General features: G+C 43.6%; 1 protein-coding gene across 1 annotated transcript in view; it reads left to right on the forward strand.

Annotated features, from left to right (window-relative positions):
- LOC146821720 (GTP cyclohydrolase 1-like) overlaps positions 1–18,721 on the forward strand; it is a 42,247-nt gene extending 23,526 nt beyond the window's left edge. The window contains exons 2-6 of the mRNA XM_085612756.1: positions 8,314–8,423; positions 9,651–9,706; positions 12,543–12,574; positions 15,553–15,637; positions 17,418–18,721. Coding sequence (XP_085468882.1) covers positions 8,314–8,423; positions 9,651–9,706; positions 12,543–12,574; positions 15,553–15,637; positions 17,418–17,544 — 410 coding nt within the window. The 3' untranslated portion in view covers positions 17,545–18,721. The remainder of the gene's footprint in view (positions 1–8,313; positions 8,424–9,650; positions 9,707–12,542; positions 12,575–15,552; positions 15,638–17,417) is intronic.
- The last annotated feature ends 270 nt before the right edge of the window (positions 18,722–18,991 follow it).

An 18,991-nucleotide genomic window follows, 5' to 3' on the forward strand; every position in this document is an offset into this window, starting at 1 on the left:
CTGTGACCAGGCCTGGTCACAGGCGTGAGTTTCATTTCCCATCTCCATTTTATTCAGCACAGGCTCTTCTGGGCTTTCTTTTCTCCCTCTCTCAAGGCGTCTTCCGGTCTTTTCTTTCTTGTAGTTTATACTTTGCACACGTATAGTTCGGAACTGTTGCCGAGTTTGGAGGAAGCTGACTACAGATATAGTGAATTGAACAGAGATCGCGCGATCCAGATCTGAACACCCAGAGGAACCAACTTTGACAAAGCCAACAGATCTGGGCTTAATATGCTGACCCCCAACCACAGGCATGCACACTTGTGAGAAAGCGTTTGTATGCTTGTATGTTGTAATAATGTTTTAACAGTTGTTTCCACTTTCTAAGTTACATCCTGTAATTGATGGCCTTTCAAATGCCAGCAAAACAATTTATTCAGAAGGCAAATGGTTTCTTTCTTTTTTTCTTTACACGTGTAACATGAAAAACAAAGCGGCTTTGAATTAAATAAAGTTTAAAAGGCACGGTATGTATCGCTTCCGTGGACAATGGATTGGTGATAGACTTGCTAAACGGAATGTGTGTCGCTGTGTTTGCTTTGGATGGGAAGGTCTGCATTGTAATAAAGAGGTATGACTCGAAGTCATTAGTTGAGTTTTTTCTAAGCCATCGCCCTGTTTTTGGTAGTTAGGGCTCGGGGTTCAGGGGTGAGTCCTCTTATAATGTCCCCTATGCTCAGAGGCTCTTCTGTAGAGAGGTGGAAGATCATCTGGTGTCAATCTGAAGCAGGCCTCTCGGACATCAGGTCAGGGCCGGCTTTAACACTGGTGGCGCCCTGTGCGACAATGTCTGTTGGTGCCCCCCCCCCCCCATGACCACCTTTGCTACATATTCCCTCACTAGCACCCTTTCACAGTGCCCCTCAAGTCTCCAGTACCACTGTCTCTCAGATTAATTTAGTTTTATTGCACCACTCAGACCAGTGTAAGGTGCCAGAGCACTCTACATCACACACACATTGCACAGAGACAATCACATTGTGTGTAAATCAGTGTATAAGAAATGCTACATCAGACAGGACTACATGGTGTAGTGTAGGAGTGATAAGTTATCAATACTGGTAGGCAATATAGTTTAAGAGTCCTTATTCTGGAAAAGCACAAATTCAGAATTTAAAACATAACATCATTGTTAGGGGTACTCTTTAATAATATGAATTATTTTCTAGCCAAATGAACCCTTTTCGCAAGATTAGGATAATGAAAGACTGGGCAAAAATACATATCGCTCTAGCATATATCTTGCAGTTGCGTGCAGCTCTTTGATGACAGTTAATAGTTCTGTTCTATATTAGGATTTTTACAAGTTACAAAAGGAGCTCTCTGACAGAGCAGTAACCCACTGACCTATTTACATTACATGCACTTTGTTATCTGCATGGAACACGTTCTTAGCAGCAGGCATTAAAACCCTCTGCGCTACCTTAGAATGAATCAAAACTTCCATAAGACAAACCGGTCTCTTTCCAGGAACACAATTAATCACAGGAGGTATCTTGACATTTTAATTGATGCCTGAAACTTGCTGGAGGTCAGGCACTGGGCAGCAGGTACTTAAATGATAATATATGGGCAAAAATGATGCCCCCACCCCAAGTCAGCGCCCGGTGCGGTGGCACCGATCACACCGCCCTAGAACCGGCCCTGCATCATGTCGACTGCAATTTCACAAGCACCTCACAGCGGAATTGAACAGTGACTGAGGTATGTGTCATCTAACACATACACATTCACCACCTGAGGTAATGTCTGAGAGGTGCACACCTAGTGACAGAGACCAGGGATGGCTCCTGGGTTCATAGTACAAGAGGCAAAGGCTCGGACCTAGTCTCAGTCTCAAGCCTGACATCTGAGCAGGTAGGGGTGTTTGGGGGCTGCAGGGATTATGTACTAGGGTCCAGATTTACTAAGGACTTGCATTGTCCTTGCTTGATGCCAGTCATTGCAGGCAATACAAGTCCCAATTTGGGATTTACTAAGACACGCAAAGCCAGTTTGCGTGGTTTTGTAAATACAAAGCAATATAGTGCATAGCGCTGCCTTGCGTCACTTCGCGTCAGGAATGCCTTCCATGGATTTTGGTGCAATCACAGATATACTAAAGTCAGTAAACCTTGAATTGTCCCAAAGTGGTGTACCTCCCAGACCCAGGCAGAGCAAGGAGAAATATGTGTGATGCATTCCACATCAGACATAGAAAAAGGAAAACGCCTTTAAGGATTGTTTTTGTGTAGAAAGGTACCCCTTCCAGCTCACCAACAATCCTGCTCGTAACGCAGGCACTCTTGCAGCAAGGCGCATGGGGGAGTGCAATGGCCCTAGCCAGCCTCAAGTGGGCCAGTGCAAGGAGGGAGGAGAAGTGTGCCATATCTTAGTAGAAATTACATATTTTTGCCTTGTCCATTTCACGCAACACAGTGCAGCAACTTTTCTTGCTGGCCTACGTTTTTACTCATGAGGTGATGGGAGGGTAGTAGAAATGTCTATCTTGCCCATATCCATAGCCGTAAGGCATGCAAGCAAAGACCTTCAGTTGCAGTTGTAGGGCCTTCCCCACTACAGGATGCGTCCTATTTGCTCCCCCGAAAAGGTTCTTCTTGGGCCTTTGTAGATAGTGAGTGGTATGGTGCGTTTTTAATTATTTGTATTATTTCTTAGAAACACAGCATCTATGTCACTCAACTCACCATCACTTGGGAGGTGTCATGATCTTTGTAAACATATTCAGTATGCTACAGCTGGATCAACTCAACGCCGTTTGTAACTTGCCAGCTGAAATTTCCACACAGGTATAAATATGTAAATAAAAAAGCAGAGACTTTCGAGACCTCTTCAGTAGAGGTACCGCTCCATCATGAATGTAATTTTTATATAGTTTGAAATCCCTTCAGAGAGAATAAGCTTGACTCCTGCCAGGAGTATATGATGCGAGAGCGCATGGCCCCGTGTGCAGCTGCCCAGTGAACTCTTGAGACCTCTACAGTTTCCAAAGGCTCTCTTGGTGGGTGCACACTAATACCTTCTGACAGATCTCTGTTTCCTCCGGCACAAGGACACAGAGTTATGCAGACCAGAAGAAGGATTACCTTTTGAAGTACAACTTGACCTTCACTGTTGACACAAATGAGCTGGGCTAAAAGAAAACAAGAAAGAGCTTTGGTTTGTGTAATCAGAACATAATGTGAAATATAAAGAATTAGAGATGGGTAACAGTAAATAACAGGGACGTATTACAGCGAGGGATTCGGAGTAGCTTCACCTAGATGACGTGAGAAAAGCTCTGGTTGCTTATGCTGTCTCTCAGAACCCCAAGGTTAAAAATCATCCTCTTTGGTCACTTTTTACCCATCTGTAATTTTATGCTATGTAAAATCATCTGTCTGTGCTTGCAACTGGTATGGAGAGGATGAGAAGTAACAGGGGAGCCATAAACAACATATACTATCTTCCCTGTCACAAATGTGAAGAATAAAATGTCTCCTGCCGCATTCTCCTGTCTCAAACTGCGCTTTCTGCTCTCCATCAAAGAGCCAGAGCTCAACTGACAGGCTCTGAGATCCCAGCCATAGCAGTCTGGAGTCCATATTTGATGTAGCAACAGTGGGAAACAACAATTGTTCCCACTGTTGTTCCTGCATCATAACAGTTAATAATCAGATTTAGAATCTGGTATTGAAGATAGTGATAGAGAAAGCCCTACCTAACACACACAATTATGGATGGGTAACTGGGAATAGACAATATTTTATTCACAGAGGGATTCTGAATGATATCAAATAGACACCAGCAAAAGTTGACTTGTCTGTGATGTCAATCAGACCCAAGACATATAACATTGTTTTTAATTGCATTTTCCCCATCTGTCATTTTATATTGTATATGGCCCCTGCAAATCATCTGCCCTTCTTACAACATATATGCACGGGCAGAGGAACAATGGGGGCATCATACACACGTAGTCAAAAAAAGGTAAAAAAAGAAAACCTGGCCTCCTGCCACCTACTTCCCCACTTTTGAGATACCCTCCATGTTCCCTAAATTAAAAAATCAATACCTGGCCTCCTGCCACAAACTTCCACCACTGCTGAGATACCCTTCATGTTCCCTAAATTAAAGAATCAATACCTAGCCTCCTGCCACCAACTTCCACCACTGCTGAGATACTCTCCATTTTCCCTAAATTAAAAAAAAATCAATACCTGGAATCCTGCCACCTGCTTCCACCACTGCTGAGATACCCTCCATGTTCCCTAAATTTTTAAAAAAATCAATACCTGGCCTCCTGCCACCAACTTCCACCACTGCTGAGATACCCTCCATGTTCCCTAAATTAAAGAATCAATACCTAGCCTCCTGCCACCAACTTCCACCACTGCTGAGATACCCTCCATGTTCCCTAAATTAAAAAAAATCAATACCTGGAATCCTGCCACCTGCTTCCACCACTGCTGAGATACCCTCCATGTTCCCTAAATTAAAAAAAAAAAAATCAATACCTGGCCTCCTGCCACCTACTTGCACCACTGCTGAGATACCCTCCATGTTCCCTAAATTAAAAAAAAAAACTCAATACCTGGAATCCTGCCACCAACTTCCACCACTGCTGAGATACCCTCCATGTTCCCTAAATTAAAAAAAATCAATACCTGGAATCCTGCCACCTGCTTCCACCACTGCTGAGATACCCTCCATGTTCCCTAAATTTTAAAAAAAATCAATACCTGGAATCCTGCCACCTACCCCCATACCCAAACTGAAAAAAATCAGCCCTGATCTCCACCCACCCAGACCAACCACCCTCTGTGCACTCCCTTCCGCTCCCAGCCGAAAGTTGCACTCTCCGGAGAGCTAGCACCACACTGATGGCTCTGTGGGAGCTGATTGACAGCACAGCTAACTCTCCCCTCAGCGTGGGTCTGTAGAGACCCGCAATGACAGGGGGAAATGTGGTAGGTGAAAGCACTGCACTGCCCGTGTTTCGACCCCATCGCCCTCTGGTCTGAGGAGACCTAGGAGACCAGGACGGTAAGTAAGACCGCCAATCTGTCTGGGGTCCCCAGGGGGCAGTGGAAGGGAGGGGAATCGAACTCAGCACCAAGTGACAACGCTTCAGGGGATAACCGGATTCAAGTCTGGTTGTTCACGCTAAAGGCGTTCAATGAACGCTGTTTACATGTTGTTTAGACACTCTGTGGGTTATTTACAAGCCCCTTGCGCCGCCGGTACGTCACGTTTTCCCATATTAAAAGGGCAAGGACCCTGTAAATAACCCCCTCTGTTTCTAATGTTTCTACTTGTTTTTTCCCTCTTTCTTCACATTTGCAACTTAATGTCCTAGAAGAGCAAAACTCCAAAGAGCCTGCATATTAAGAACGTGCATATTGATTCTGTTTCCATTGCATTACAATGTGCGCTCAGGGGTGAGAAAGACCGGTGGTTTTAGTGCCGATTAAAGAGATTTGTGTGTAACTGGAAAGCCACTGGATTTAGACGTGAACGTGGCTGAACTGGCATTTCATCCCCCTGACGCCCATAAGTGACTTGCATTAATTTAGTGAGACTCGAGACAGAATTCAGCTTGTGGTGAACGGTAAATCCGAGGTCTGTACCGGTAACACACGCCCTGCCAGCATTAGTCTGTTATCACGTGTGAGTCTCTAAACAGGGCAGATTTATGAGCCCCTTGCGCCACTTTTGCGTCACTTTTAACATGGGAAAAGTGACGCAAAAGTGGCGCAAGGGGCTCATAAATCTGCCCCTCAGTCTGAGCAGGAGTGTATGCGAGTCAAGCACGAGCAGGGTGCCGCATGTAGGTGAACGTGCCTGTCTTAAGCTTTTCAAGTGACGTCAGAGTCTCGTTGCATTTCGTATGTTTAGTGACAGTTAAAACTCTGGCCAGAGAGTAGAGTGAGTGGCTTGCGGTGTCATGCAGACTGCTCTTTGAGAGCGGAGATTGTAGTGTTGCATCACAAGTAGCCCCGCCCCCGCGAGGAAGAGGCAGTAACACAGATGCGCACAGACAGGGGCCCGAGAGGTAAAGTCCAAATGCTTTCAATTACCGGCCTCCTGTTGACGCAGCTGGAAATGCATGCACCGCGCACTTAAACACGCACAGCTACTGCTTCCAGATGGGGCGCCGGGCACGGCCAGGCCTCGAGAGCGCTCTTCAACACCAGGCCTCCGACGGCCCCGCCCCCGTCAGCAAGATCAGCAAATGATTGCTGTTAGTTGGCTCGAGCTGAGAATGTTTGGAAAGCATGATATATACACGAAGGAAGATACGGTCAGGTCACGCAGGCATGGCCCGCTCCGCCCCATGTCCTCACTAAATGGAGAATAGAGAAGCGAGTGTCCCAGAAATCAATGGTCAAGAATGTCAATGGGCAGCCAGATCATGAGATGAATGTCAAGGGCTAGGAAGTCATGAGTCTTGGCCGTGAGTGACCCATTCATCCTCACTCTGGCTCAGCCAGAATCCTGCCCTCCTGACAACTCACCGCCTGCTTGCGGCAAAAGTCACCCGTCTTGTAACAAAGACCCAGACGTATCGTACTTTCACGCAGCGCAATGCAGCAAGGGGTGCGCTGTATTTACCATTAAACAGTGTATTCCTGTCCTTTCCTTGCGCTGACGCACAATGTACTGCCTTGTGCCAACGCAGGCACCCTTCCAATGGAGGCACCCTTCCAACGCAGGCACCCTTCCAACGCAGACACCGACACCCTTCCAACGCAGGCACCCTTCCAACGCAGGCACCCTTCCAACGCAGACACCCTTCCAACGCAGGCACCCTTGCAACGCAGGCACCCTTCCAACGCAGGCACCCTTGTGTCATGGCTGAACGGTGCCTGCATTGTAGACAATACGTTTTTATGGTCAGTAAGATGGGGGGGGGGAAGATGAGCTTCAGATTTTCTGACAATCATGCTAGCATATTATGATAAAATACAGTGTATGACAAGCAGGGTGTTTGAGTGAGGTCTAAGGGGCAGTGGAAAGGGAAAGGAATGTGCATTGGTGGGAGCACTATGAGAGAAAACACAACAGTTTGTAAAATAACCAATATTTTTGAGGACTTTCAAAACAGAGATGAAGAGAGTGTGTGTGCTTTTTTGTCTGTGTGCAGGGCAGTAGCGGCTCGTGGAGGGAGCGCTGCGGGGCGGGGGAGGGAAGGGTGAGGGGTAGCTCACGGCCGACCGAAGTAATGTAAATAAATAAATAAATAAAACGAATTTCATTGCGCGTGCTGAAACGCCAAGTGGCGATGCAGCGCGTGCAATGAAATTCGTTTTATTTATTTATTTATTAATTGACATTACTCCGGTCGGCCGTGATCTGGAGTTTACTACCCCCCACCCTGCCCCTCCCCCGCCCCACCACCCCGCAGCACTCCCTCCACAAGCCGCTACTGGTGTAGGGAACAATTTCTGGTGGAATCCGTCAGACATCTCATCATACCCAGTCTGAAAGCTCTGGACCCAACTATTTGTTGGAAAATACATTTACTGGGGGGGGTGTAACAACCCCAACCCCCCACTGCCCCCCGTCGGAAGCTAAGCTGCTGTGCAGGAAGGAACACGTCAGAGGTATTTTCTTCTTTCACATAGAAAGAGCAAAAAACAAGGAGAAATAAAGATATTTCTCCTTGTTATGCCTCCCCTGGGGAGGCGCAGCATTTTGATGCATTCCCAGGTTTAACACTAATGATAATATGGGAATGCCCCAAAATCTTTGGGTGGATGCATGGCACCCATGCTTCACCCATTGAGCGCCTTCCCGCGGCGGAGAAACGCAGCATAGCGATTTCCGCTGCCTTGTACGACACGAGATTTATCAATCTATTTGGGCCCACGCAAGGAGGCCTTGTCTGGCTTGACAAATCTGACTTTTGTCTTGAATGGCCCTTGCGCCTAGCAAGTGGGCGACAGGACGCCGCAACACTATGATAAATATGGGCCTGGCTGTCTTTATCTGAGCATGTAATTCTTTATGGAAGCATTTATTTATTGGGAATCTTGCACTCGAATGCAAATTCTATACGTACTGTGCAAGAAACAATGCATTTAATATAGGGTTGGATGGCAGGAGAGCATTAGTGAGAGAGGGTAAACGAGATATGACAAGACAAATGCAGCTGTTACACAGAGCATTATACCTGAGAGCCCAGGGAGAGCGGCGGGAGCATTATAAAGTGAGCATGGAGCCTCATTCTTCGACAGACAGAGATTACAAAGGGGACACTAAGGTGTAAATTCTTCTTTTCTGTTTCAGAAATTCTCAACGATGCCCTCTTTGATGAAGATCATGACGAGATAGTCATCGTGAAGGATATCGATATGTTTTCGCTTTGTGAACACCACTTGGTACCGTTCTTTGGCAAGGTAATGGGTTTCCTACATTGTTTTCACTCATTAAACAGATGTTGAGGGAATTTCAAGGCACCCTATATGGCTGATGAGAAGCTCCCTGCCTAGGCCCTCATTACAGGCGGCTACTTAATTCTGAAAAGCAGTTCATTGGAATTAAGTGAGGTTTACTTCTATCCGATCAAAGAAGCTGAAAACGTTGATGGCAATCCCAGGGCAAAATGTAAAATTACCGGAGGAATCTGCCCTGGAATTACCGGCTCCCAAGTAATTATTCCACATTTCTTAGTGACCTTCAGGGTTCCTCCTTGTAATAGGCCAGACTGTTCCCGCCTCCAGAGTTACCAAAACCCCTGACATCAGTAAACAGGATTGAGAAAATAACCGCCCATTACACCCTATACCTAAATGTAATTAATATTAAAATAGTGTATAAGAGGATTTAAAAAAAAAAAAAACGAGTCTTACAATAGCGCAAACTACACCCGAGACATCGGGTATCAGAGCGCTTTACATGAGCACCAGTTTCATTACAAATGGACACATTAATTTTTGTTAGGCGCGGGGAGATTAAGGGATTTGCCCAGAATCACAGGATGTTGAGCGTCGTTGCCAAGACTCGAACCCGGTTCCCCAGCTTTGAGGTCGACCGGTCTAACCGTATTCTTCCTATCCTAATAAATATATTGCACCACACTATCAACCAACACGCCAGGGCTCTTTAAGAACTTAAGCTGGCCATAAACCACTGATAGAAGTTGTAAAGTCAATAGTTACCTGAGTTTGGTGCAGCTTTCCTGGCCTGCTACTGCAAATGTTTGTAAAATCCTAAAAGTAATTAATCTGCACTCATACATAGGAGACCTATTACAGGTACAGATTTACTACTCTCTTTGTGAATTGGGCCCTATTTTTTACTGTTCACTCAGAAGTTTTAAAGTGCATTCATATTGCAGCCAGCAGATGATAGCATAGGTAAGCATGGTGTGTCTCTTAGACAACAGTGTGTGTTTCAATCAAATAATATCCCTAAATACACCAGGAGCGAAAAATGCATAAACAATGAATCAAGTTAAATAAATCTCACAGCTTTTTCTACCATTGTATGCCGGCACTATGTATATGCACATATTTACCACCAAATTCTCTGAGTCTGTCAGTGCATGTTGGTATTTCATACATGTATTTTAGAAAAAACTTTGTTTTTTGTGAAGATTCACTGTCGGTGTTTTTGGTCTGCAGGTTCACATTGGCTACATCCCAACAAAGAAAGTGGTAGGGTTGAGCAAGCTTGCACGGTGAGTTTCTTAAGTTCCCGCTATTTCTTTATTCCGTATTCCCACAATGGTCCTTTTGGTGCTTAGGATCAAGAAATAATATTTCTGCTCCAACACTAAGTATTAAAGCTCATTGGATTTAAAATATCCTTCTTAATGCCTTCACAACACACGATCGCAGAATATGTGTGTCATTGTGTTTCTGTTTGGGGTCTAGGTAATGCTTGTTCCTCGCTCCCCGTTAGCGGAGTAACTCTGATTTGGGTGGCATGGTTTGGGGTGCACAGGTTTCCTGGAGAGTCGTGAATGAACAAAATACTTGCATTATTTTTTATATAAATGATATACATTGGAAATGTTTTTGTGACTGCCGTGTAAGATAATGATAAAAATAATTTTGATATGTTTATCTCTAAACATGTTGTTGTTGTTGTGCCGTCATTTGTTCTTGAACTGGTGCCATGATCGCTCATCCTGTCCTGCTCCTACAGATGTGGGATGTTCCCCTTACTGCTTAGACACCTCCTCCCTAAACTTTTAGATTTCCAGATGTATTAGGAGCTGTGCACTTCTAGTAATGTGGTGAGTTAGGGATTTATTGGGGTGCTCAACAGTGAGGTTTATCTGCTCTACGCATCATTAGTGAGGCCTCACCTGTGGCCGAATTCAGGAAGAAAGTCAGTAAGCTGGTCCCCTAAAAGAAATTTCTGGCTATCTGAAAATTTACAAATATTCCAGGAATTCTCCTGGGAAACTGTGAATGTCACTGCTTTACAGAAGTAATAACATGAATACACATTTACACATTCAGAAATGTAGCAACAATGTTTTTCCAACTGGGTAAATGTTATGCAGAGATGTATTTGCACACATTTGTTAGGGTTTTCCAACACAAAGACCTAATTTTTCCCTGTGGACAGCACTCTTCCCAGATTGTGAGTGTTCTCTCTCCTCTGCCTGTGACGGGGTAAACCTATAACTCTTTAACAGGTGGGATAGTACTTGAAAAGGGTTTGAAAAGACCCACACACTTGTTTTAAACTTTGTAGGTACTTACCTTTTGCAGATGCCTCCACTTTGAAATAAACACAGCACACCTTTGTGTGAGGATTTGCTTCCATGTAAATTTACACCATGATGGTGTAATTTCAGGTGTGAGTAAATAATTTTACAAGCTCAAACTCGCATTCCGTAATCCACAAAGTTGAATTTGCACTCATAAGTGCTGCTAATTGTGCACCTAAATATCACTTAGGTATGTAAATAGCTTTGTGACTTTGGCTCCTAAAGTATTTGCATTTTCGGAAGCTACCTTCTGGCTACCGACATACCTTAGTAAATCATTAGACGAGAGATGTAAGGTCCTAAATCGGTTCAAATACGAAGGAAGATGCAATATAAAATGTCGGCAATTAATTTTTTTTTATCATAACATCCCTTAGGTTAAAGATATTCTTGCAAATAGTTCTGTTTTTTTTCACGATATGCAATTGGCCTTTGCCTGTGCCCAGTGGGTAGTTATTAAGGAAGTGTTTTTGACCATCCCTGGGTGCAGCTGACATGCACATGACGCATCCATGAAAGGTGCCAGGAGGCACTGACCACATTGCTTTGCCTGTGGACATGCCCCTTTCTTACCAAGGTACCCATTACGGCACATCCTTTGGCTGTGCCCAATGGGATCCTTGGCTGAAGACATTTTGGCCAACACCACACCTCCCTGCCCACAGCCAAAGGCTAATCTCAGATGGGGGCAGGGAGTTACCATTTGTTTTCTCCTTATACATTTTGTTAGATGAAACGCGGCGAAATATAGTGGGGATAAGCCTAGGCAAAATGGCAAAACATGCATATTTCACAGCAATAAATAACAAATCTGCATGTAATGCAGAGGTCTGTGAAGTGTAATCTGATGTATTTATGACCCACAATACATATTCAACCCAGGGTACCTGTATTTACCATGTTTGGTAAAGACCACACCTTATTCTGCCATACTCTAAAACTGTTTCTATGTGTTTACTTCTTTGTGGACCATACACACTTTGTTGGTCCACTTGATACTGCTTTTGAAACTGAACAGAAAAGGAGCTGCATAACAATATTTCACAAACATATATTTAGGGATATTGCATCATGAGTTAGAAAAAGAGCATAACACATGGAGTGAACATGTAGGAGTGAACAAAACAATCTTTGGTGAGTACCATACTCTGTCTCCTAGTTACATTCCCATAGTGTTTGGGGTAGCCATATTTAATATGTTAAAAAATAAATAGAACGGATCACATTATCTCGGTTTCATTTATTCATGACATTTTCCTGCCTACCTCTTCGTTAGTAGGCGTGATCTTAGTAGTAAGGGCCCGCTGTCAGGCTGTCTTCTATGAATCATGGCTTATTACCTGGGCCTGAGGTAGGTGTATAAGAGTACAGGACCCCTGTACTGTAGAAGGATTGACTGGCATGGCACGCAAGGGCGTGGCAAATGTTGGCAATTTGTACCAATCTAAATTACCTTTAAACATAAGATACTTACAATCCTTCAAATACTACATGTTCCTGCCTGTTAGTGCTAAGGGTTTACTCTAGCAGGCCTGAAACAAAAGGGCAAAACAGTACCCAGTATGCAAGGGTAGGCATGACAGAATCTAACTGATGGTCCTAATCTGTGCTCATTACTTTTCTGTACATATGAAGCTTTGTGTTATGATTAATCTCTATACTGAAGGCCATCCCTTCCCTGCTGGCTTGGTTTACAATGTCAACTTTTTGGAGTTGTTCGTTTTTTGTCTGATTGTGGTACAGCAAACTGTATCTCATACTGTGTTTCTGAATTCAATCTCTTTTGTTTCAGAATCGTTGAAGTCTTCAGCAGGCGACTACAAGGTTTGTATTTGTGTCTTTTTAGGTCTGGCATTAGCCAAGACCTTTTGATTTTACAAAAATAAATACATATAATATATTACTTGTAGGGGGTTTCAGCCAGCCCCCTTCATCCATTGGTCTGTTGTTGTGCCATTCACATTTTGCTTCCGCCCACCACAGCTTTGAGCATGGGCAGTGGGTCAGCCCACTTCAGCCATTGGCTCTGCGTACTGAGTGATGGAATTTCCCCTATGTACATGTGTATACCCGCCTGAAAACAAGTGCTTTTTAGTGCCAGAGCTCGTGAGTCAATCTGTCTTTGCATTTGTGTTTAATTTTAATTTTGGTTAACTTTGTTGGGTTTTTGCCAGTATTTTTGTGGCTCACAGAGAGGAGCACAGGCACATATCACAAACATTGAACATGTGTAATGAACGCCCCTCCGCATGGCGGATGCCAACATTACTGATATGCTGAGCTGGACGAATATAATTTTTTAGAAGTTGCGGATGCAGATTACAAAATTACACTAAAGTCAACCACCTAACCTAACATAAAAAAGCGCTTCATTTCCCCGTGTATACAAAATAAATATAACCTTGTGTAACGCAATTGATGTTCATGTAAAGAACTTGGGAAGAGGTGAAAGAGGCTACAGATGCTATGCGGAAAGAAAATAAGGTGCAACGGTTGGGAGAAAAATGAGGGATGCAAAAAGGAAGGGGGCAATATAAATATATTAATGACAGTTAAACTGATATTTTACCAAGATGAGTAGGTAAGCGCGGGGTAAGATGCGTTAGGGCCGTCCTGATATGTTAGAAAACTGGTATTTTATTTTGTGGTGTACTGCCGTGGGTGTTTTTAATGGGATTTGTTGTGTAGATAATGGTGGGTTTTAAAAGGGATTAAAAGGGGGGTGATGGTGTAAAGAGAGGTGGGTGTTAGAGGAGTGGAGTGGAACTGCGATGAATATTGGCCACAGTGATCGGTACTCACGCGGACGGTTCTTCTTGAGCAAGTCAAGCCGCTGCGGGCGGGCCCGCATAGTAGGTGAAGTAGAAATTCGACTCCCATGCTGGTTTCGCTGATGTAGTGAGAGGTGGAAGAGGCTATAGACGCCATGTGGAAATAAACTAAGGCGCATATGCTGTGTGATGAGGCGCAACGGGTGTGCTGCGGACGCTGTAGCTGCTGAAGGAATGAATAAAAAACAATGGTAGAAAGTGGTCATCCCACAGGATCGGGTGAACAAACAGCACAGGAAACAAAGCGGCCGTACACATTAAACGTATACCAACGAAGTAGTCCATACATTAATAGATATAGTCCTGCAGCGGAACTTAATTGTAGTTAGACGGTGCTGCTTCTGGAATAAACGGAAGTACGTATCAAATCAACAGTCAATAAAAATGCAGCTAAGAAGAGCAATGCCAAAGTTCAATGAACGGCAAGCAGCAGGACAATTTTCACGGCAATGGGTGGAGTTTCACCTAACTTACAGATTACTTGATGTCTCGGAGAGACAGCGCATGCGCTGCCCAGGTGAGACCTAAAAAAGCAGCCGCTGCCTGGCAGCCACAATCCATAATCGATAGCAACATTGTGCATGCAGTTCCCACATCACACATTTAACACTCACGAAATTGGAAAAACATTATCAATTTCTGTGGTTGCTGTCATTGTCTAGATCCAATCTATTTCATCTTGAGATGTTTCTTGAATACTGAACTTTTAACTGAGACCTTTGCTTGAGCTATGACTGTATGCTGTGGTGATGTGATGTAGTGAAAGAGAAAAGCTGATTCGGCCAGATTCAGACCACAAGCAATGCACAACGGCCACTCCCTGTCACTCACCAAGGCTTCTGTTCTTACATATGAACCCTCGCCATTCCCCAGGACTAACTACCTTACCCCAGAAGCTGAAGTTGAGAAGGCAAAGAACCTAACACAAAACCAATACCTGGTTATGTCCAACCGCCCACCAATATTTATGTAACTATTTATAAACTTACTCAAAGGTGACTGGAAGGAGCCACCATATGTGGCAGGACTGAAAAAATCGTAAACCTCGATTAAATAATAAAAACGTGTTTTCAGTGACTGTTCAAAATTCACATAAGAGAATTAAGTGCCCGTGCTCATTCAAGCTCCTTACTTGTCTGAGTCAGAAAACTTTTAGGCAATCAAAAGCTTGTAGGTGCATAAACCTGCAATTTACGAATGCAAAACACATGTTAAATCCATTTTACAATTGTAAAGTGAACTAACAATCACATAAATCTGCCAGTATGGTGAAACACCTTCATTTGTAGGTTAGGGGCTTATGATGGGATTGTGGGAATTTAAGTGCATGAGGGGGAAGCACGGGAAGCACTCCAAACTAAAGTGAACGTTCATATGTTTTCAAAAATATTTTACAGGTAGTACCCCACCCCGGAAATGCATACAAATTTACTTATGTAAAAAAGCAGGAGTAAGTGTCCTTTCACAGTGTGAATTCGGGATCAGGGGAAGAGATTTTGCCATAGTGAAGATTATTTTCCTATCTATGCAAATACACATTTGTTCACCATTCACACAAGAACAATTGTGCACTAGATTAAAATTTTGCACGTGTAAATTTCGAACCCTGCAGGACATCTAAGACTGTCGTTAAATTCCTGGGATTGTGGATACCTAAAAAGTGTTTACTCTCAGCAAAGTAGTAACCTGTAGAAGTCGAGGCCTACCTTTCTCAGTAAGGCTTAAAATGACAGCTAGGCCAATGGTGTGTACTTTTCTCTAAGAAGCACCAAGTACTCTAACATTATATCCTCCTTTTCAGTAGTACCAGTACTCTCTTATGCTACATACTTCGCTATGGGAAGAGTGCTACTCTGACTTGGAATATATGAACTGTAGGTACTCCTAGCATGACTGTAGCTCTATTGCAGAAACAATGGTTTGAGCTCGCGACCTCCTGGGCACTATTAATTGTCCTTTCTTTATTTCCAGTTCAAGAGAGGCTTACCAAGCAGATTGCAGTCGCCATTACCGAAGCCCTGCAGCCCGCGGGTGTCGCAGTGGTGATCGAAGCAGCGTAAGTCATTGGTCAAGTCCAGGTCAACATTACGTTTAAGGCAGTGTGGGATGTAAGCCTGGTGTCTGTGTGTGTGTGTGTGTGTGTTGGGGGGGGAGGGGTGGTAGGACTCTCATTGAGTCTAATTTTGAAGGATCAGGAGGCTTTGTTTGCACACCTTACGTGGGACCGGAAAAGCACAATGATAATGACGTTACATGTCATCCAGCTGCGGACGTGCAGTTAATTAGCTGTGTGGCTTCGGGAAATTGGCATGTTAAGCTGCTTAAACCATCTAGCGAAACAATAGAGAGTTTTCATGTACAGCAGCTGCGTGTACAAGATAATAGTTCGTTAACGCAGTTTCATTAGATGAGGAGGTCTGTAGCACGCAACAGTCTGAAAAAACACGCATACAGAGCATACTCTGTCAGTGTCACCAAGTTGTGCTTCTTGTGGGGTGTGACACCTTGTATATGACCGGCAAGTTCAGCCCACTGCCTAAGGCCCTGGCCACACGCCCTCGAGGTGAAGCGCCTCGTTTTCAAAGCGTTTCCATTTGTGTAGTCGTGTTTTAGTCCAGGCGCAGCAATAATTTCTACCTGAATCCAGGTGTTTGGGGCCATGCTGTGACGTAATCTTCGACCAGATGCCTCTGTCATCCCCGCTCTTCTCGTCTCCAGAGACTTGGAAAAGACACAACTACATACATTTATTGTGTATTTAGCTTGCCTAATCTCCACGTACGAGCATTTGTGCTTTTAGTGGAGTGCACACTCTCCACAGCCCTAATGGCCCAATCTTTCTAAAATATTTTCAGCTAAATTAAATGTATAGATTGTTTTAGACTTCGGTGGATGAAGGCAGCTGTAGCGCTCCTTTGCGATCTTGAAGGAAGGGAGCGCTTGCAACAGCAGACAGATTTCGTAAATTGTGACAGCGTTAGTTGACGTGCAGAAGAAGACACCGATGAATATACAAAACACATTTCCACCCGAACAAGATGCATGCATACGTCACTGTACATACATGCACTTTGCCTCTGACCATGGAATCCGGAGCAGCTTTGATCTCATTTCCAAACAAGACTTGGCGACCATTTGCCCAATCCGCTGTGACTTCTGTGCTGTAAATGATTACAAGGCCTGGTAACTTAAGCTCTGAGCAATTTGCAGTAACTTGGTAAACATATGAAAAATAAATTACACATTATGAAATGCCTGCGATATTTAAAAAGTCAGTATTCGGCAATGAAATATGTAATTAGGATAAGATACGGTCGCCCTAATGCCTTTTGCAAATTGAAATTTAACACAAACACCGTGTGGGAAGGTTGTGCTCACAACTTAAAATTCTTTAAGTGTATTCAGCTGTTAACAATAGTGGCATTGTACAGTGCAAACACTGCAGGAGAGATGGTCTCCTTTTAGTAATATATTCGCTTATCTTTGCGAAGGAGTATGCTGAAGATGGGTATCATAAGATAGATAGAATATATATATACATGTACACACACACACATATATATATATATGTAACATGTTGTTATCTTTTTTATTTGCTTGTAACATAGACCGTCTGTGCTGTGCACGTGTTTTAGAGAAGTTGCACTTTTAGTAGGTAATGAAGCAAATAATTATGCCCCCAAAACTCGGTTCTTGTTATAATCAAACCTTGATAAAGCTTCTTAGAGTGAAACGTGTTAGATGGAAACACATGGCTACAGAAGGATGCTCTTATTGTTGTGATGATGAGATGCTGTTTTCATTCTTTAATGTCCTGTGTTTATCTCAATCCCCAGGCACATGTGTATGGTCATGAGAGGAGTGCAGAAAATGGGCAGCAGGACTGTGACCAGTACCATGCTTGGAGTCTTTCGAGAAGATCCCAAAACAAGAGAGGAGTTTCTCAGCCTTATCAAGGGCTGATACCGGCTGCTGCCACTGGAAAATGATATCACATCATGGTGCTATGTACAACATCTCCCTGTAAATGAAACCTGGCTAACTGAAGAGCGTCACTATATCGTTTTTAGAATATTCATGTTCCCCTTGGTATAATCCTGTGTTTACTCCGTGTTTTATATGCAGTATAACTTTCTGCACTCAAGAGAACTCTTGGGACCTACCTGGCCTTCTGCTTCTCCCTCTGCTTTCTATGTCTTTAGTCTGGTCTAATGATGCCATTGCATTGACAACCCTGCCCCAACTCGAAATGCGCAAGATAGCTTCTCGTTCTTCCTATGCGAGCCTCCCTGAGCAGCACGCCATGGTCAGGAAGGTATAATTTGTAGTGTATGATCTGTGTGAAAGATTTCTTTTGACCCTGTCACTCCCACCATTGAGTGACATGAGATTAAAACAAGAACAGAAGTGGGTTCTGTTTACAGCACTCGGGTTACATTGAGTAAAGAGATTTTGGATTGGTTAGATGTTTCCACTACCATGACATTTGCTACCTTTCTATAGGTCACCAAGCTGGCACAGGAAAGTAGGTCAAAAGGCCAACTCTGGTGTTTGTGCCCCATATCAACATCAGTGAGGATGCATCTCTTCAGCATTACATTTTAAACTATGGCGTACAAATCGTGGCTCTCGCACTGAGATGAGTTTTCTTGCTCCAGGTCATTTTGCGCTCCTCAGGAAACACCGGAAAAGAGCCTGGCGGTTCTATAATGTGAAGTGGTCCTTGGAACTATATAGCTGGTTCTTAGAGAATACATTGTAAAATGGTTGGGTTTCAAACACTGAAACCAGGACTAGCCTGTAAGCCAGAATCATCTCACAATAATCTATGGTACAAGTTGCAGCCATGGTCCATTGCTCGACATGGAGCAATCGGGGAAGCAGTGCGCATGTCTAACTTCCAATATCTTGTGATCTTAGCGATAGACAAGGGGCAACATGTAGTTTTAATGCCAATACCCTAAATGTACAGTTTTTCATTTCATTTTATTATCAGTTCCATATTATTTAAATAAGTATAAGTCATTATAACCTGGGCTTGTAATCACATATTCATAGTTAATTATTCTGGCAACATTGCTTGGGGTTCAGAAATCAAAGAGGACCAAATCCCCAAATATTTATACTGCTCAAACCATTGAAAAAAATAAATTCCATTAATGATCAGAATGTAATGCTTCAAAACCCATGCTATAATAAACAATACACTTAACAGGATTAGAATGAACGCCAGCTCACAACCATTGGAAGTGTAGTAAAAAGCTTTGTGGTGACCAGGTGATGTTATTAAGCAGAACACAAAGTGCCTTCTATCTCCTTCTGACTACTTTACCCTCAAGTTATAGACAGAAGTGCCCTGTGATTCACTGTATCTACCTCAAAGAATAGACAATAGGTTTTGTAGAGAGTT

This window comes from Triturus cristatus, chromosome 6, assembly GCF_964204655.1.
Source record: "Triturus cristatus chromosome 6, aTriCri1.1, whole genome shotgun sequence".
Lineage (NCBI taxonomy): Eukaryota > Metazoa > Chordata > Amphibia > Caudata > Salamandridae > Triturus > Triturus cristatus.